Source organism: Hevea brasiliensis, unplaced genomic scaffold (genome assembly GCF_030052815.1).
Source record: "Hevea brasiliensis isolate MT/VB/25A 57/8 unplaced genomic scaffold, ASM3005281v1 Scaf5, whole genome shotgun sequence".
Classification (NCBI taxonomy): Eukaryota; Viridiplantae; Streptophyta; class Magnoliopsida; order Malpighiales; family Euphorbiaceae; genus Hevea; species Hevea brasiliensis.
Window position 1 is genome coordinate 2,396,967 of NW_026615028.1, and position 17,216 is coordinate 2,414,182.

General features: G+C 31.5%; 2 protein-coding genes across 3 annotated transcripts; one reads left to right on the top strand and one right to left on the bottom strand.

The window, feature by feature from the left end:
* The first annotated feature begins 9,218 nt into the window (after positions 1 to 9,218).
* On the top strand, positions 9,219 to 10,176 carry LOC110665122 (germin-like protein subfamily 1 member 16). The gene is made up of 2 exons (XM_021825116.2): positions 9,219 to 9,399; positions 9,523 to 10,176. The coding sequence occupies exons 1-2, from the start codon at positions 9,276 to 9,278 to the stop codon at positions 10,071 to 10,073; spliced, it is 675 nt and encodes a 224-aa protein (XP_021680808.1). The 5' UTR covers positions 9,219 to 9,275; the 3' UTR covers positions 10,074 to 10,176.
* Positions 10,177 to 11,133: 957 nt separating this feature from the next.
* LOC110665109 (pentatricopeptide repeat-containing protein At5g18390, mitochondrial) lies at positions 11,134 to 14,667 on the bottom strand. 2 transcript variants are annotated; one of them, XM_021825104.2, is made up of 2 exons: positions 13,054 to 14,667; positions 11,134 to 11,505 (listed from the first exon to the last, which is right to left on the bottom strand). In XM_021825104.2, exon 1 carries the CDS (start codon positions 14,587 to 14,589, stop codon positions 13,174 to 13,176), a length of 1,416 nt encoding a protein of 471 aa, XP_021680796.1. In that variant the 5' UTR covers positions 14,590 to 14,667; the 3' UTR covers positions 11,134 to 11,505; positions 13,054 to 13,173. The 2 variants fall into 2 exon arrangements, with proteins under 2 accessions (XP_021680796.1, XP_021680790.1); XM_021825098.2 differs by having other exon boundaries at positions 11,134 to 11,682.
* Between the last annotated feature and the right edge of the window lie 2,549 nt (positions 14,668 to 17,216).

Below are 17,216 nucleotides of genomic sequence, written 5' to 3' on the forward strand. Positions count from 1 at the left end.
GATGCAGCATGGGTGATAGTTGATAGATTGACAAAGTCAGCACACTTTCTGCCAGTTAGGACTAACTACTCACTAGAGAGGTTAGCAGAATTGTATATTAGTGAGATAGTTAGACTGCATGGAATTCCACTTTCCATCATATCTGATCGAGACCCAAGGTTTACATTGAGATTTTGGAAGAAGTTACATGAGTCCTTGGGTACACAACTCCATTTCAGCACAGCTTTCCATCCTCAGACGGATGGGCAATCAGAAAGAGTAATCCAGGTAAACAATTGAAACCCATGAAATTGATACAAATATAGAACTGAAATGATAATAATAACATGAAATATTTGTCAGGTCCTTGAGGATATGCTGAGGAGTTGTGTCATTGAGTTTGAGGGAAGTTGGGATAGATACCTCCCACTGGCAGAGTTTGCATACAACAATAGCTACCAAGCTAGCATTCAAATGGCCCCATATGAAGCACTATATGGGAGAAAATGTAGAACTCCAGTGTGCTGGACTGAATTGGGCGAAGATAAGCTGGTAGGGCCAGACCTGGTGAAACAGACTGAGGAGAAAGTGAAACTAATCAAAGCAAATCTGAAGGTTGCCTCAGACAGACAGAAATCTTATGCCGACCTGAAGAGAAAAGAAATAGAATATGTGGTTGGCGATAAGGTGTTCCTCAAGGTGTCACCATGGAAGAAAGTATTGAGGTTTGGAAGGAAAGGTAAGTTAAGCCCTAGGTTCATTGGCCCATATGAAGTTATTGAACGTGTGGGTCCAGTGGCCTATAGGCTAGCTTTACCACCAGAGCTGGACAAGATCCACAATGTGTTCCACGTGTCCATGCTCAGAAGATACCGCTCAGATCCTTCGCATGTCATCTCCAGAGAAGAAATTGAAATACAGCCAGATTTGACATATGAAGAAGAACCTCTACGGATCCTAGCTCGGGAAGTGAAAGAGTTGAGGAACAAACAGATTCCATTGGTGAAAGTGCTTTGGAGGCACCACAACACCGAGGAGGCAACTTGGGAAAGTGAAGAAACGATGAGGCAACAGTTCCCTCAACTGTTTGCATCAGGTAAATTTCGAGGACGAAATTTAAATTAGAGGGGAAGAGTTGTAACACCCTCCAGTAACCACTCGTACATCCCATCGTTAGGTGACCTGTCGGTCCAGATAGCTAGAACGTCCGGAAAAATATTTAAACTAAAGTCAGGAACCATAATTAACTCAAATATTAATAAGAAACACTTAGTAAAAATTTTAGAAATAAAATACATCCAAGCAAAATGAGTCGATGCCCAAGCAATGGGTAACCGGAGGGAAGTTGCGGTTCTCGCAACGAGGAGCCCTAGACCCGGGGGAAAAATTATAAAATAATTTTTGGGACTCCAGAGAAGGGTAATTGAGATTCCCATGGCATTAGAATGCCAAGAAAATACCTAGAAAAATTTTTCAATCGGTACAGACGATTTTGACCCATTAAGCCAAACGGAGGGCATTTTGGTCATTTCGCCTTCCGAGGTGATTTTTGGCCGACTTGTCCAGTTGAGTAAATAATTAATATAACGTAAAATATGAATAAAAATTACTAGAAATTAAATTGAAAATGAGTAGTGGAGGAAAGAAAAGAAAATGAGGAAAAAATGTATTTATGACATCATGGTGATGTCATTAAGAAAACAATGACTAATCAAAATTAAACTATTATTTGACTAACTATTAAAAGAGATAAGAGAAGACCAAATTGGCAAAAATTGCAGCAGTCATCCTCCCCAAAACAAACCAGCCGAAACACACTAGAACCCTCCTCCATTGATGTTCACTTCAAACCTTCAATTCCCTCCTTCATTTCACCCTAAAACCCTAGTTTCCTTTCACTAAAATTTGTCCTAGCACCTTGCATAATCTTTTGGCAGCCAAGAAGAAGAAAGAAAGTGAAGCTTTCTCAAGCTTGGATTGGCATACAACAAGGTTAGTGCATATATACACTTAAAACTTTTAATTTCTATGTTAAGGACTTAAAACCAACAAGTATTTGTGAATGAAATGAACCAAACTCATATGTATGTCCAATATAGAATTCGGCAGCCCTATTGAAGGTATAGGAATAAGTGTTTTGTTGGTCTTAAAGTGGACTAAAAATGATGTTGAGGATATATATATATATATATATATATATAGGTGATGAATTGGTATGCTAACTAAGGCACCTTGTAGAAATTATATTGTGAAGCTAGGGTTTTGGGAAGTAAAAATTAGCCTGGCTTATGAGATTGTTAAAGTACATCCTAATGGTCAATTAGTGACCATTTGAAGGAATTTGACCTTAATTGGGACTGGAATGAAGCATGGCAAAGGGAAGGTGTGTGCTGCCTAGAGGGTGCAGAATGGTGACTGAAAATTCAGTCCAATTACACAGCCATAACTTTGGCTGTGTTAGTCCAATTGGTGTTTGGCCAATTGGACATGAAACTAGGTTTATAATGGCACATTTTTGCTGAAGAAACCATGCCCAAAGGACCAAAGCAAGAGGACCAAAACTTGGCCCCAATCCGGAACCCTGAAACTGATTCTGCAGAATTGGCCAAATGAACAGTAACTGTTCATTTGGCTAGATTTGGTCAATTGACCTGAAATTTTTACAGCAACAAGTTAAGACATAGAAAAACAACTTTCATGAAGGAACTTACCCCAAATTATGGCCAGAACCCATCCAACCAAGTGACTCTAGTTACTGTTCATGCACTGTAGATATGGTAATTTTCTGCAGAATGCACATTCGGCCAGCTTGGGTCTTTGGACCATATCTAGAGTTACAAAACTCCAAATAGAGTGATTCAAAAAAGGAAATTCAACTAGACAAAATAAGGAACAACTTTCATGTTTTACATTTCTTCAAATTCCTACAGTAACAGTGTCCAATGGAACAGTGAAGTTGACTCACCAAAACTGAAAATTCTGCTTGTGTTGAGTTACACTTTGGAATGGTATTAACACTTAATGCCAACAAGTTTTAAACACCAAATGTGGTATGTTGGGAGTGCCAAAGTCAATGTACACATTTTTATTCTAAAAGTCAACATTTTTGTTGACCAATGATGAATAGTGACACCAAAAATTTGAAATTCACAAATTGAAGAATTTAAAAGTTTCAAATGCCCTAGTATACCTAACAAGATTGGTTTGGATAGTTTGGCATGCCAATAGGGTTCGATTAGCGATCGCACATGGCAAAAATGCCATTCTGTGATTTCATGGCTTTTAGCCATTCTGACTTTGCATTGAGACTTGGCCTTGTGCCTGAGATTATTTACAGCTTGGTAGCTGTTCTGTTGCACACCGGGTGATGCATATGCGACCGATGGTGTGACGGCCCAAGGTACTAGATACCCAGTGCCAGTTTACCCGTTATCCAGTCCAGTCGTCTAGTGTAGGTTACTTGGGCAACCAAATGAATGAAAATGAGCAATGTAGAAGAAATAAATGAATGGATATACAAGTACATGACAAACAAAACATGTATATGCAATACATATTTATATCTGTTATTTCTTGTTATTTTATTATTGCACCACTAAGCATTATTGCTTAGCGCGTTGCTTTTGCCACGCGTAGGTACTGGAGATCCTAATCGTGAGCCCAGTAGACCACAGACTGGGTGAGTCCATCCTGCAGTTCTGCGCAGTGTCCGTGTCACCTCACTACCTGCAGTGCATTGGTAGGGCACTAGGTGTCATTTTGTCATTTTGATATTTTGTAGCAGATTTTTACTTTTTCATATGTATTTGAACTCATGTAATATATTTTGATGTCCATGTAAATAATGAAAGTTATGACTATGAATGCAAAATTTGAGCATGTATTTATCGCTTGTATATGAGAAATGGATGTTTGTGAAATGAAAAGATTATTGAGAATTTGCTATTGAGAAATATTGTTGAGATTTTGGATATTGGATTTGAGATGATGGAATAAAAATATTGGAAGTGTTTTTAACAGGTTCCGAAGAACGGTTTTCTCCATTTTTAGTCGGTACTCCGCCGGATTTTATTTAAAATTTTCGGAACCTTAAATGAATGATACTTTTGATAAATGGTTTAAATAAATTGTATTTCATAAATTATATGCAAAAGCATGATATAAATTAAGTGAGGAATATTAGAGTGTGCCGGTACACCGTGTGGCATTACTTACTCGGGTATACTGTACACGGGTAAGGGGTGTCACACAGGTATTTGCTAGTATTAGATCGTAGGCATAGCAAAATCCATGATACTTTTCCCCTCCTCATTTCGGCTACCAAAACCAAAACCTACATGAACATTCTCATAACCTTTCCTACATGTCCATTCAAATCTCCACCGATGAAAACATTCACTTCATTTAGTATGCTTTGCATTAGATCATCCATATATTTCCAAAACATTTTTTTACTCTCACTATCTAGTCCTATTTATGAGGCATAAGGACTAACTATATTTATTATTTCTCCTTCTAGTACTAGTTTTACTAGTATAATTCTATCTCCTACTCTTTTTACATCTATTACGGCATCTTTCAATGTCCTATCTATAATTATACCCACTCTATTCTTATTCTTCTCCTTTTTGATAAACCACGATATGCTATAAATAATCACAAGTTTTTTACATTTAACATATTGATTTTTAAATTGAGTGTATCTAAACGATCTATTAACTGGATATATAAATAAAAACGATCATATTAAGTTTTTTTTAATTATTAATATAATAATTTCATTTTTAATAAAAAAAAAAAAACGAAAAATTGTGCCATAGCTTGAAGAAGATAACCAAACGAAACCACTTCTTGGAAATGCATAAGAAGTTGCATTTTTAAATAAGATTAATTATTTTCTGTTATATACCTACTGCAGATTATTATCATTAAAATAAGGATTTAGGTGCTGTCACAAGCACAGAAGTCAAGCAGCCAAAAATACGACACTAACGAACCACTCCAAAACGAAATTGAAAATTTATTAGCGAATGGAAATAAGACTAAAAAGTAAAAGATAGCCATGAAATTGTGTGAAAATTTTTGAAAAATTTGGGGCAGTTGAAAAGAAAACAAGCCAAGGTAGGACTTTTAAGTGAAATTTTAATTTTATAATTTATAATCCTAAATTAAGTTAAATTCTATTTATTATAGTTAAATAATTTATTTTTATAATAATTTTAAAGTGTACAACTTAAGAAAAGCATTAGAAAAAAGTTATTTTTTTAAATTAGAAAATAGTCACTTTTTTTTTAATTAGAAAATAGTTACATTTAATTTTAAACACATTTACTTTAATTATATTTAATATTTAATTGATGATAATTTGACAACTTCAAAATGTTTAATTTTAAAATTCAATGAATATTAATTAGGTTTAATTTTTTTAAAAATATATGTTTTAAATTAGAATAAAAAATCAGAAAATATTTGAATTTTTGTAAAAAATTAATGATTAAATTGTTTTTAAAATGATGTCTAATTATTAAAGGTAATGTCTATCCACTAATTTTTAATTTTTTTAAAGAAAAGTCAACATTAAATTTTTTTCTTTATTTTCTAAATTATTGTAATATACAATTATTAAATAATTTAATTTTTTTAAATACAATCTTTAATTAATTTGATCTTTCAAATTTAAATAATGAAAAAATATTAATTACTTATTATTTAATTATTACAAACACCTGAAAAAGCTCAATTTAAATAGAGATAGGAAATACTAAGAATTAATTAGATTAATTTATTAATTATATCTAATAAATATATATGCTAATTTTATATATGTTCTATTTTTACTTTCTAATAAAAAGGTGATCTATACTTTTATAAAAAAAATTAAGAGAAGATAGGATTTAAATATATTACATTTATGCCAAGTGATAATTTTTAATTAAATTTATTGCTAGCAATTTGTTTGTATTTCCTAAATAGTTATAATATATAATTATTATAAAATTTAATTTTTTAAATACAATACTTAATCAATTTGATTTTTTAAATTTAAATGATGAAAAAAATATTAATTACTAAATATAATTATCACTCATTATGAGATTTCTTAATTTTTAATTTGAAAATATTAATGACAATAAAATCAAGGCTTCATATTACTTTAAAAGAAAATCAAAACCATTTAATAAAATATTTTAAACACATTTAATGTAATTAAATTTAATATTTAATTATTAAAAATTTATCAATTAAAGACGTTTAGTTTCAAAATTTAATGAATATTATTATAATTGTCCAATTATTTTCATAACTAAAAATTTAATTTTTTTAAAAATATCTACACTAAATTAAAATTAAGCAGATATTTAAATTTTTATAAGAAATTAATGATTAAATTTTCTTTTAAATATGTTTAATTATTAAAAGTAATGCAAATACATTAATTTTTAAAATTTTTTTAAAAATAAAAGTCAACATTAATTTTTTTTGTAGTTATATAATTACTAAATATAGTTATCACACACATTATCATGTTTCCTAATTTTTTATAGCTAAATCAAATTTTGAACGAAAATCAATATTTAAAAGTTTTCTTTCTTCCTTTTTATATATTTAATAAATTTTAATTTATTTGAATATTATTTTATTTTTATTATTTTAAAATAATTTATTATTATTATGATGATTATTATTATTAAAGAAGAACTTATGGCCATTTAAAAAACTTATAAAAATATATCAGATTAATAAAAAAGAATTTACACTTAGATATAGTATTTTTAAAAAATAATATAATAGAATTTTATTTTTCTTTAATAATAATGTTATAAATTTTTATTTTTATTAAAATTAAATAATTCAATTCATTATTAGTAATTTAATTTTTTATTATATTAATAATAAAAAATATTATATCTATATATTTTTAAAATAATGTTATTTTCTCATTAATTTAATATATTTTTTATAATTTATAAAAAATAAATATTGATTTACATTAATTATGAGATAAAATATAAAAATTTCATAAAATTTAAATTCTTTTTGAATAAAATATTTTATTACATTTTAAATTAAATAATCATGGAAATCAGTATTTATATATGTATAAAAAGAATTAAATAGATATTATTGCTAATGTTTTAGAGTTTTAATATTTTAAATAACAATCTTAAAATTTTTTTAATTAAAGAATAATATTTTTTTTAATTAATGATGATTTAATGACCTAATTAAATCTGATATAAATTTTTTTATCCCTCTTTTGATATATATATATATATATATATATATATATATATAAAAAGTGTAAAGATATCACCATTGTGCTACCAGTGGCATTTTCTATTAAATTTTTTCTATTTTAATTAATTAATTATTTAATTATTTTACATTATAATTAAATTATTAATTCCGCAAGTGTATATGTAACTCATATGTTATTTAATAATTATACTCTTAATAATATAATAAGTAACCATTATTATAAGGGAAATTATATATATATATATATATAGTGAAATCTTTATTAAAAAGTTAAAGAGATAAAAATAATAAAAATAAATTAGAAAATAATTAATAAAATTTAAGACATTATATTATTTTTATATATTAAAATTTTAAAAATATATAAATTAAAATTATTAATAGTTACGTGCATTAGCACGGATAATTTTCTTGTTATATAATATAATCAATTATATTTAAAGTAACATAATGATCATTCTACATTATTAATACTGTCATCACTATTTATTAATACCACCATTTAATTACTGTTATTACTGTTTAGTTATTGTCACCTCTACAACAATTACTATCATATGTTCCTACCATCATTAACTAATTAATGCAGTTGCTGCCATCACTTAGCCATCATTATCATCACAGGATTACCAAGTACTACTTATAATACATAAACATTAAGAATATAGAAAACAGTTGCTACAATAAATTAATTATGTGCACTTATCTGCATTTCGTATTTTGTTAATTTAATATAATATTTTTTTTTCTTGTTTAACTAGATTATGACTGAATTTAAACTTGAAAATCTTACGAATTATTCAAACTAAAAAATCTTAATTATTACTATCTGAGGCTTGCAATTACATATAATTAAATTAGCAGAGAAGGTCATCTGCTGTCTCTCCATGGTCACCCTTATTGGAGGTAAAATCTAAATCTTTTCATTTTTTGTGTTTTAATTTAATAGTTTTAATTTCTTTAATCTTTAAAGGGTTAGTTAATTGGATCAAAATTAAAATCATTAAATTAAAGGGTAAAAAGTAAAAAAAAAAAAAATTAAATTTTTAATGTGAGTATATCATAAATAATCACAAGTCTTTTACATTTAGCATGTTGATTTTTAAATTAAGTGTATCTAAACTATGTATTAATTGGATATATATAGAAACGATGGTACTAAGTTTTTCCTAAGTTATTAGTAAAATAATTTCATTGTTAATAAAAAAAAAAAGAAAAATTGTGCCATAGCTTGAAGAAGATAACCAAACGAAACCACTTCTTGGAAATGTATAAGAAGTTGCAATTTTAAATAAGATTAATTATTTTCTGTTATATACCTACTGCAGATTATTATCATTAAAATAAGGATTTAAACTCAGAAGTCAAGCAGCCAAAAATACTACACTAACGAACCACTTGAAAACGAACTTGAAAATTTACTAGCGAATGGAAATAAGACTAAAAAGTATAAGATAGCCATGAAATTGGAGTAAAAATTTTGAAACATTTGGGGCAGGTGAAAAAAAAACAACCCAAGGAAGGACTTTTTTACAGAGTTCAGCTTTCCGTGACATTAAGATGTAGGCTGCACCTAATTCATTTTAATAATGGCCATAGCTTTGAAGAACATGACCAACCAAAACCACTCTTTGAAAAAACATCATTATTTTCCTTTTTTACATACCTAATACTAATTAACATTTTATCATTATTTATTAGAGATTAGAAAATGATTTAGTAGCCTCATAATTATGCCACCAAAATATTGCATTATCCTCTAGTTCAGTTGCAAGACTATATTTGTTGAGTTGTTAATACAGATACTTAAAATTTCCAAATTATTTATTTCTAATATAGCAATTAAAATTCCTTTTAAACAATTTAGACATATGAATGTACATGTAAAACAGGAAATACATATATGACTACTTCCATGTGATACAAGCACTAACATAGAACTGTACAATTGAATTCATCTATAAATAGAAATGCAATCATGAAGCATTTCTCACACCAAAATTAAAGCTATAGCAAGCTAGAGACAGCCTGATCAAATGCAGAGCGTTCATATCTTTTTAGCCTTGGCGCTTTTGGCTTTCATTTTCTCATATGCCTCTGCCTATGACCCAAGCCCTCTCCAGGACTTCTGTGTGGCAATAAATAACCCCTTCAATGCTGGTATAATCTCATTTAAGTTCTTCTGTGTCATTCAAAGTTTCTGTCATAATTTATTCTTTTTTGCAGTCTTTATTTTGGTTTACATGTAATGGTGATAGTAAACAAAACATTTCTTTCATGCAGTGTTTGTGAATGGAAAATTTTGCAAGAATCCAAACCTTACTGTAGCCAATGATTTCTCTTTTTCGGGACTCAACATTCCTAGAAACACAGGGAATCAAGTTGGATCAAATGTAACCCTCTTAAACGTTGACCAAATACCAGGGGTTAACACTCTTGCTATCTCACTTGCTCGTATAGACTATGCAGCAAATGGTGGTTTAAATCCTCCCCACATTCATCCTCGTGCCTCAGAAATCCTTCTGGTCCTTGAGGGCAACCTTTACGTTGGTTTTGTCACATCCAACCCCAACCGCCTTATCAGCAAAGTATTAAACCCAGGAGACGTTTTCGTGTTTCCAATTGGCCTCATTCACTTTCAGTTCAATATTGCAAAGACCAATGGAGTTGCTATTGCTAGTTTAAACAGCCAAAATCCTGGAGTTATCACTGTAGCAAATGCAACATTCGGAACTAATCCACCTATTAATCCTGATGTCCTCGCTAAGGCCTTCCAGCTAGACGAGAAAGTAGTGGAAAATCTTCAGAAAAAGTTTGGTGGGAGCAACAACTAGGCAGACATGCATAAAACCACCAGTGAACCAGTAACCTTCTATGGTAATCAATGTCGTCCAATATTCCTTGTAGTAGAATAAAACAAAGAGTGATTTCCTATTACATGCCATTGTCTATGTTCATTTTGGTTGCAGTATGAAACATTCGAATTTTTGTCAAATAAGCTCCCTCTCCTCCTATTTCAGCAGCTCAGTTAGCAAGTAGACTAAAATTTTAATTTCTATCTACAGTTATTTGACTAAAGTACTTAAAAGTGTCAATTCTGATCAGAAATTTCCTAAACAAAACGTAACTAGCTTAGCTACCCTTCTGTTTTGACCCTTTTAACTTTGATACAGCTATATATAATAAACAAATAAAGTAAAAAGAAGTTTTCTTCACTCTCTCGAAATTGAACATTCCGTTTGCCATCATCCTGACCTGCGAAAGAAAAGGCATTACTTCGAGGTGTTGTTTTTGCAAAATCTTCAATGCTTCACTATACATCGTTGGATTAAATTTGAAGAGGAAGCTTACTACCTGCTAGGCTTCTGGGTTTAAATCAGTCTACTGTTATGTTTTTCTTTCTTTGTGAAAAAAAAAAAAGTCCTTCCGCAACATAGCACAGTGACAAGACTAATTGGAAGATGGGCGGTCGTTTAATCTAAGGAAACACGATGCTTGAACTAAAGAAAACAAGGTTTTTCATATTTCCTCCCTGGTTTCTCCAGTGTTTGAGTGGATTATTGAATTTTAATTGCTGCCAGGATTTCTCCTCTTTTTTTTTTTTTTTTTTTAAAAAAAATCAGTTATTTTTACTAGCATTTTCATGTAAAAATTTAGTCTATGCGTTCTTGATACCAATGCGTCCTCATTTTATATCCAGATTCCAGAGCCGGGTGTCAAGAAGCAGAAACTCCGTCCCCCTAAAGAATCTGAAACCATACAGTCATCGTTAGTTCGTTACACTAAAGGGAGATTCCTAACTGGGGTTGTCTAGTGGATTTGGTACTTCTATTGCTCTTAATCCTACAGCATGACAATAACGTAAAAAAGACAGATAGGGATGCTGCCCCTGCATTTAGGAAACGAAGATGAGCACATGTAAATAACGATTTGAAAGGGAAAGAGAAAAGGTTCAAGAATGTACAAACTGATGTGAAGACCAACAACACATCACATATTCTGCTGAGGAAAGTGGTTTCCTTTACCATCTTCTCATCTTTGTTCTAAATTATTATTTATGCTTAACCTTCAACACACTCCTCTCCAAAACAGATCACTGTATAAACATGAGTCTGGATTATACATCTACAGAATCCATCACTTCATCTAGACTTTACAAAAGGATCTCTAACTCCTGCTCGATGCCCGCTTCTGTGCCAACGTGTAAAACTCCTCCTGTTGCTCTCTTTTCTCCAGTTCAGATCAAATCCCCAATTTTCTCAACTGCTGCAGAAAAGAGAGCAATTGTAACAAACGAGTGAGAACAATTTTGACACACATCATTCAGAGAGATCCCACGAAATAATCTGCCAGCAATTTACTCTATCTTCTCCTGCTATGAAAAGAATGCACTGGATAGGCTCTGAAGGCTGAGCAACCACTGATAACCAATAACTGTAGGAACTGGAAGAACAAAATAACAAAAATAAAAACTCGGCTATTTTTCTTAATTTGACAGTGCAAACGGTGGCAATCACCAATCTTTTGCCAAGGCATACAACACAATTATATAATTTTCTAAACAATTAAATTAGATTCCAAAATTCTAGATAACACTAATCTAGGAAACAAATTGGAAGGAAAAGATCAATGACAGTCCAATCAATGACTTTGTTAAATTTGGAGTGTTAGTCAAATTACATAATAATTCATTTCAATTCGGGCTTATATAATAATTAGATTATCTTACATATCAAAATGACTAGCTAAGTCAATATTGCAATCTAACCACTTATATTTACCTCATTTTTATATTTTCTCGATATAGGATTTATAATCCTAACACTACCCCTCAAGTGCAACCACATGGTTGTCACTTAACAATTAGTTTGTATTTGTAACCCAATACGAGCCCAATTATGCATCCTTATGGGCGACTGAAACATACAATACAGTCCGGATTCTAATACCATGTTAAATTTGGAGTGTTCATCAAATTACAATTTAATTTATTTTAATTGGAGTTTATATAAGTAATCAGATTGCTTTACATAACAAAATAACTAGTCAAATTAATGTTGTAATCTAACCACTTATATTAAACCCTTTCATTTTTATACTTTTCTAACGTAGGATTTACAATCCCAACAGACTTCAATATGTTAGAGATAGGAGAGAATGACCATTGATCATTACTCATCACAACAATAGCTTATCCAACAAAAGGCCAGAAACAGGATTAGGACAACTAAACTTTAAAAACTATGTACATCAAGATTAGGGAGAAACAAAACTTTAAGATGATCTAAAGAGGATTAGGACAACTAACACTATCCCATACAATAGAACACAGTATTTGAACTGAAGACTTGAATTACAGATAATGATCACTAGAAATTTTTCATTTCAATCAACTCCAAATTCTACATGCCAACATCAAACACACTGGAGATGTACTTCCAACTCCTCAATAAAGATTAACAAGGACAAGCCTTCTACGAGGTAAAACAAGTTCGCAAATTTAATCATGAATATTTTACCCAAATGAAGAGTTGTCGAATATAGATATGGCAATCATAATAAAGAAATTAATCTTGCAAAGCACACTGCAAAAATAGCACAAAGAGATTTTGAGCTTTAGAGATTGGAATTGGAATTTAATAGAAATAATGAGTTCAGGAAGAAGAAGACTCGAGTTCTAATTGGGACTGAATTATATACATAAAAAGACAGGTCAACTTAAACTAAGACTAATATTTGAGCATTTCTAAATGGTGAATTAAGAACTAAAGGACATTCAAGTGCAAAATTTGGGAATAATAGATAGGTATCTACCTGTTCGAAGTCAGGCAGCTTTCATATTCAGCAGAACTTCTATCATCCATGAGCTCAATGTTGTACATTTCTACCAAAATCCATCCTCAATGCATAAATTGTTGTCATCAATCGCCACAATCAGACACTGCAAAGAGACACTTCCAGCTGTTCTATCCTCTTAGCCAGATCATGCTTCCCACAATTCTTCAACCCATCAGTAACCATATCGAAGCACCTTGAAATTGGCGTCAAACCCATCTCAGTCATCTCAACCAAATAATTGGCTGCTTCCACATATCTCCCTCCACGTCCACACATAGTTATCAACATTGTATATACCGGCCTATTTGGAGGGTGTCCTTTCACCTTCATTTCACTAAAGAAACAAAAGGCATCATCAAATTGCCCTCTCCTGAACATCCCCTTGATTATCGGTGCATACAAACTAGGAAATGGCCTATGGCCATCCTCAATAAGATTGTGCAATAACCGAAAAGCCTCATCAATCCTGCCCACCTTTGAAACAGCAGGAATCAAAATCTTATAAGTGTTTATATCAGGACAAAGGCCCAACTTGCAAACACCATGATAAATATCAACACAAAAATCAACCTCCCCTGCTTTACAAATAGCTTCTATCAAAGAATTAAACGTATTAACATCCGGCACAAAGCCCACTTTAGTCATCTTCGTAACCATTTGCTTGGCAGACTCCAAATATCCAGCATTCAACAACCCTTCAATCAACATATCTCTCCCTCTCACAGGAGGATTAAACCCCATCTTACTCATTTCGTCTAAAAACACCCGTGCCTCCCTCAACTTCCCACTGGAGCACCACCCATTAACAAGAACAGCATAAGTCCACTTATCAGGAACCAAACCCTTCCTAATCATCCTCCTAATCAAAGCATAAGCTCCATGGAACATTTTCACTTCACAAAGAGCATAAAGCAAAGCATTGTAAACATCAACGCATTGTGAACAATTTAAACTATTGCACTTGTTAAAAACCTCAACGGCCTGATCGATGAGTCCATGTTTCCCATACTCTTGGATAATAGAACAAACCGTATCACTGGAAATGCTGAATTTGGGGTTTTCGACCTTCATTTGGGTAATGAGTTTCCACATGGAAGCATATCGCTTTGCGCGAGCAAGGGTTTTGACGAGTTCTTCGTATTCGACGGAGGTAGGGGAATAATGGGCGCGGGCCCATGTGAAGAAACGGAAGGATTCAGAAGGAGAGTGAGAGCAGGCGCGTAGAACGCGGAAGACGAGATCCGAGTTGACGGGAAGGTTGAGTCTGTTGAGAGTGCGTTCAGGGTAGATGTCGCGGCGGACTATGTTGGTTATGTGGTGTATCAAAGCAAAGTAGGCGTCCTTGTTGGTGGTGCTGGAGGAGGGAGTCAGGGAATTGAGGTGGCGAAGGGTTTGGAGGTTGGTGATGGTTCTGGGGAGGAGTTTAGTGGAGCTCAGCATTTCGATTGAGTTCGACTGTTCGACAAGGCGTGCGACGAACGAACCACCGAGTGATGGAGCGGAGATAGGCATAGGCCCAATCGGAAATCCGCATGCACCATGTGGATTCGGGGGTGAAACAAACGTTTATGATTTGTTTATTCGGTGCATAAGTTGAATTTTACGTTTAATAATTATTAAATTAAATATTTATATTAAAATTTTTATAAAATTAATAATATGAGTAGCAAAAAATTTTATATCTCTTAAATAAGATTGAGTGTTTAATTATTATAAAATATAATAGATATTATTATTTATATAATACTTGATTATTGAATTTAATCTAAATCAAGTTAGGTGCATTAAGGATAAAGAAGGAAAAGTGTTAATGAAATATGAGGACATTAAAGAAAGATGAATGAATTATTTTAATGATCTCTTTAATAATAGTCAAAATAGTAATAGTGTGAATATAGATTATAGAACAATAGAAAAAAAATGTTAATTATACTACAAGGATTAGATTTTTAGACGTAAAGCAAGCACTTAAGAGAATGAAAATGTGTAAAGCCTTTGGATCCGATGGAATATCAATTGAAGTTTGGAAGTGTTTGAGAAATATGAGAGTGGGCTAGTTAACTAAATTATTTAATAAGATTCTAAACTCAAAGAAAATGCCTGATGAACGAAGGAGAAATATTTTAGTTCCTATTTTTAAAAATAAGAAAGACATAAAGAGTTGCTCAAACTATAAGGGAATTAAACTCATGAACCATACTATGAAGTTGTGGGAGAGAGTTGTGGAGTATCGACTACGTCATGATATTTCTATCTCTCTCAATCAATTTGGCTTCATGTCCGATCGTTCAACTATAGAAGTGATCTTTCTCATTAGAAGCTTGATGGAGAAATATAGAAATATGAAGAGAGATCTACACATGATTTTTATTGATTTAGAGAAGGCTTATGACAGTGTTCTAAGAGATGTCTTATGGAGTATGTTAGAATAAAAAATGATATCTATTAAGTATATACAAGTGTTGAAAGATATGTATAAAGGAGCAACTACTATTGTGCGCACAGTGAGAGGGGACACAATTGGATTACACCAAGATCAGCTATAGGCCCTTACCTTTTTACATTAGTTTTAGATGAATTGACAAAACATATACAAGAGATTATTCCTTGGTGCATGATGTTTGCGGATGATATTGTTCTGATAGATGAGACGCGAGAAGGAGTCAATAGAAAGCTAGAGTTTTGGAGAAGTACTCTAGAGTCAAAGGGCTTTAAATTAAGTAGAACGAAGACAGAATACATGCATTGCAAGTTCAGTGAATGTCCAACTGGTAATAGGGAAGGAGCTAGTTTAGATGGAGTGGTACTGTCCTAAAGTAATCACTTTAAATATCTCAGCTCAATCCTTCAAGTAGATGGGGGATGTGAGTAGAATGTTAGTCATAGGATTAAAGCCGGATGGTTGAAGTGGAGACGTGCCATGAGAGTTTTATGTGATTGCAAGATTCCTCATAAGTTGAAAGGAAAATTTTACTGTATAACTATACGACCGACTATGTTATATGGTAGTGAGTGTTGGGCACTGAAGGAGTCGTATGCGTTTAAGATAAGAGTTGCATAGATGAGAATGTTAAGGTAGATGAGTGGTCATACTAGATTAGATAAAGTCTGTAATAAGAATATTAGATAAAAGGTAGGAGTGGTGCTAATTGAGGATAAGTTGAGAGAAGGGAGATTGAGGTGGTTTGGTCATGTGAAGGGTAGATATACGGAGGCTCCAATTAGACAAGTAGAGCATATTAGATTAGAGGATAAAAAGAAAAAAAATGGTAGACCTAAATTAACTTGGAGGAGAGTAGTACAATATGACCTAAAAGCATTACACATTTCTGAGGATTTAACCCAAAACCGTTTGGAGTGGAGAAACGAATCCATATAGCCGACTCCAAATTTTTGAGATAAAGGCATAGTTGAGTTGAGTTGAGTTGAGTTAATTATTGAATTGCCATTTTACGTCAAACCTGAAATTACAATGATGCTATATAAATATTATCTATAGATTTTAATTTTTTTTTCTAAACAATTATTATTTACCTCCTTTGAAATTTTTAAATTTAAAATTTTATCTGCAAAATTTGGTTTATTTTTTTAAAAATTAATATTTATCTCTCTAATATTTTTATTTTAATTTAAACAATTACATTTCTATGTAAATATTATTCATATTTTTCTATTATTTAAATTAAAATTTTTAATATTTTTATATTTTTATTTTAATTTTTATATTTTTATTAAAATTTTATTTAATTTTTATTAATATTTATCTTGTTTTCAAAAATTAATTTCTAGTTCAGCCCTGCTGTTGGTAAGTTTTGTTTTTAATTTTTTTTATTTTTAAACTAAAACAATTGCAATGATATATTATCAACGTCAAAAATGGAAAACATCAAACAAGAATGATGGCCATCCAAATCAGACGCAGAAACAATAACTTAGCCAAAGCATGGGCTGTCTGATTCACTTATTTACGAATAAAAGAAACATAAACAAAAGATAGTTAATCCAAAAGAGCTTTTACATCAGCAAGAGCAAACTACCAAAATAAGATTCACCCATAGTTGCACCGTTGATAGCTTGAAGAAAAGAAAGGCAATCAGTTTCAACTTGAACATGGGAGAAGCTCTGTTCCTTGAGCCAAC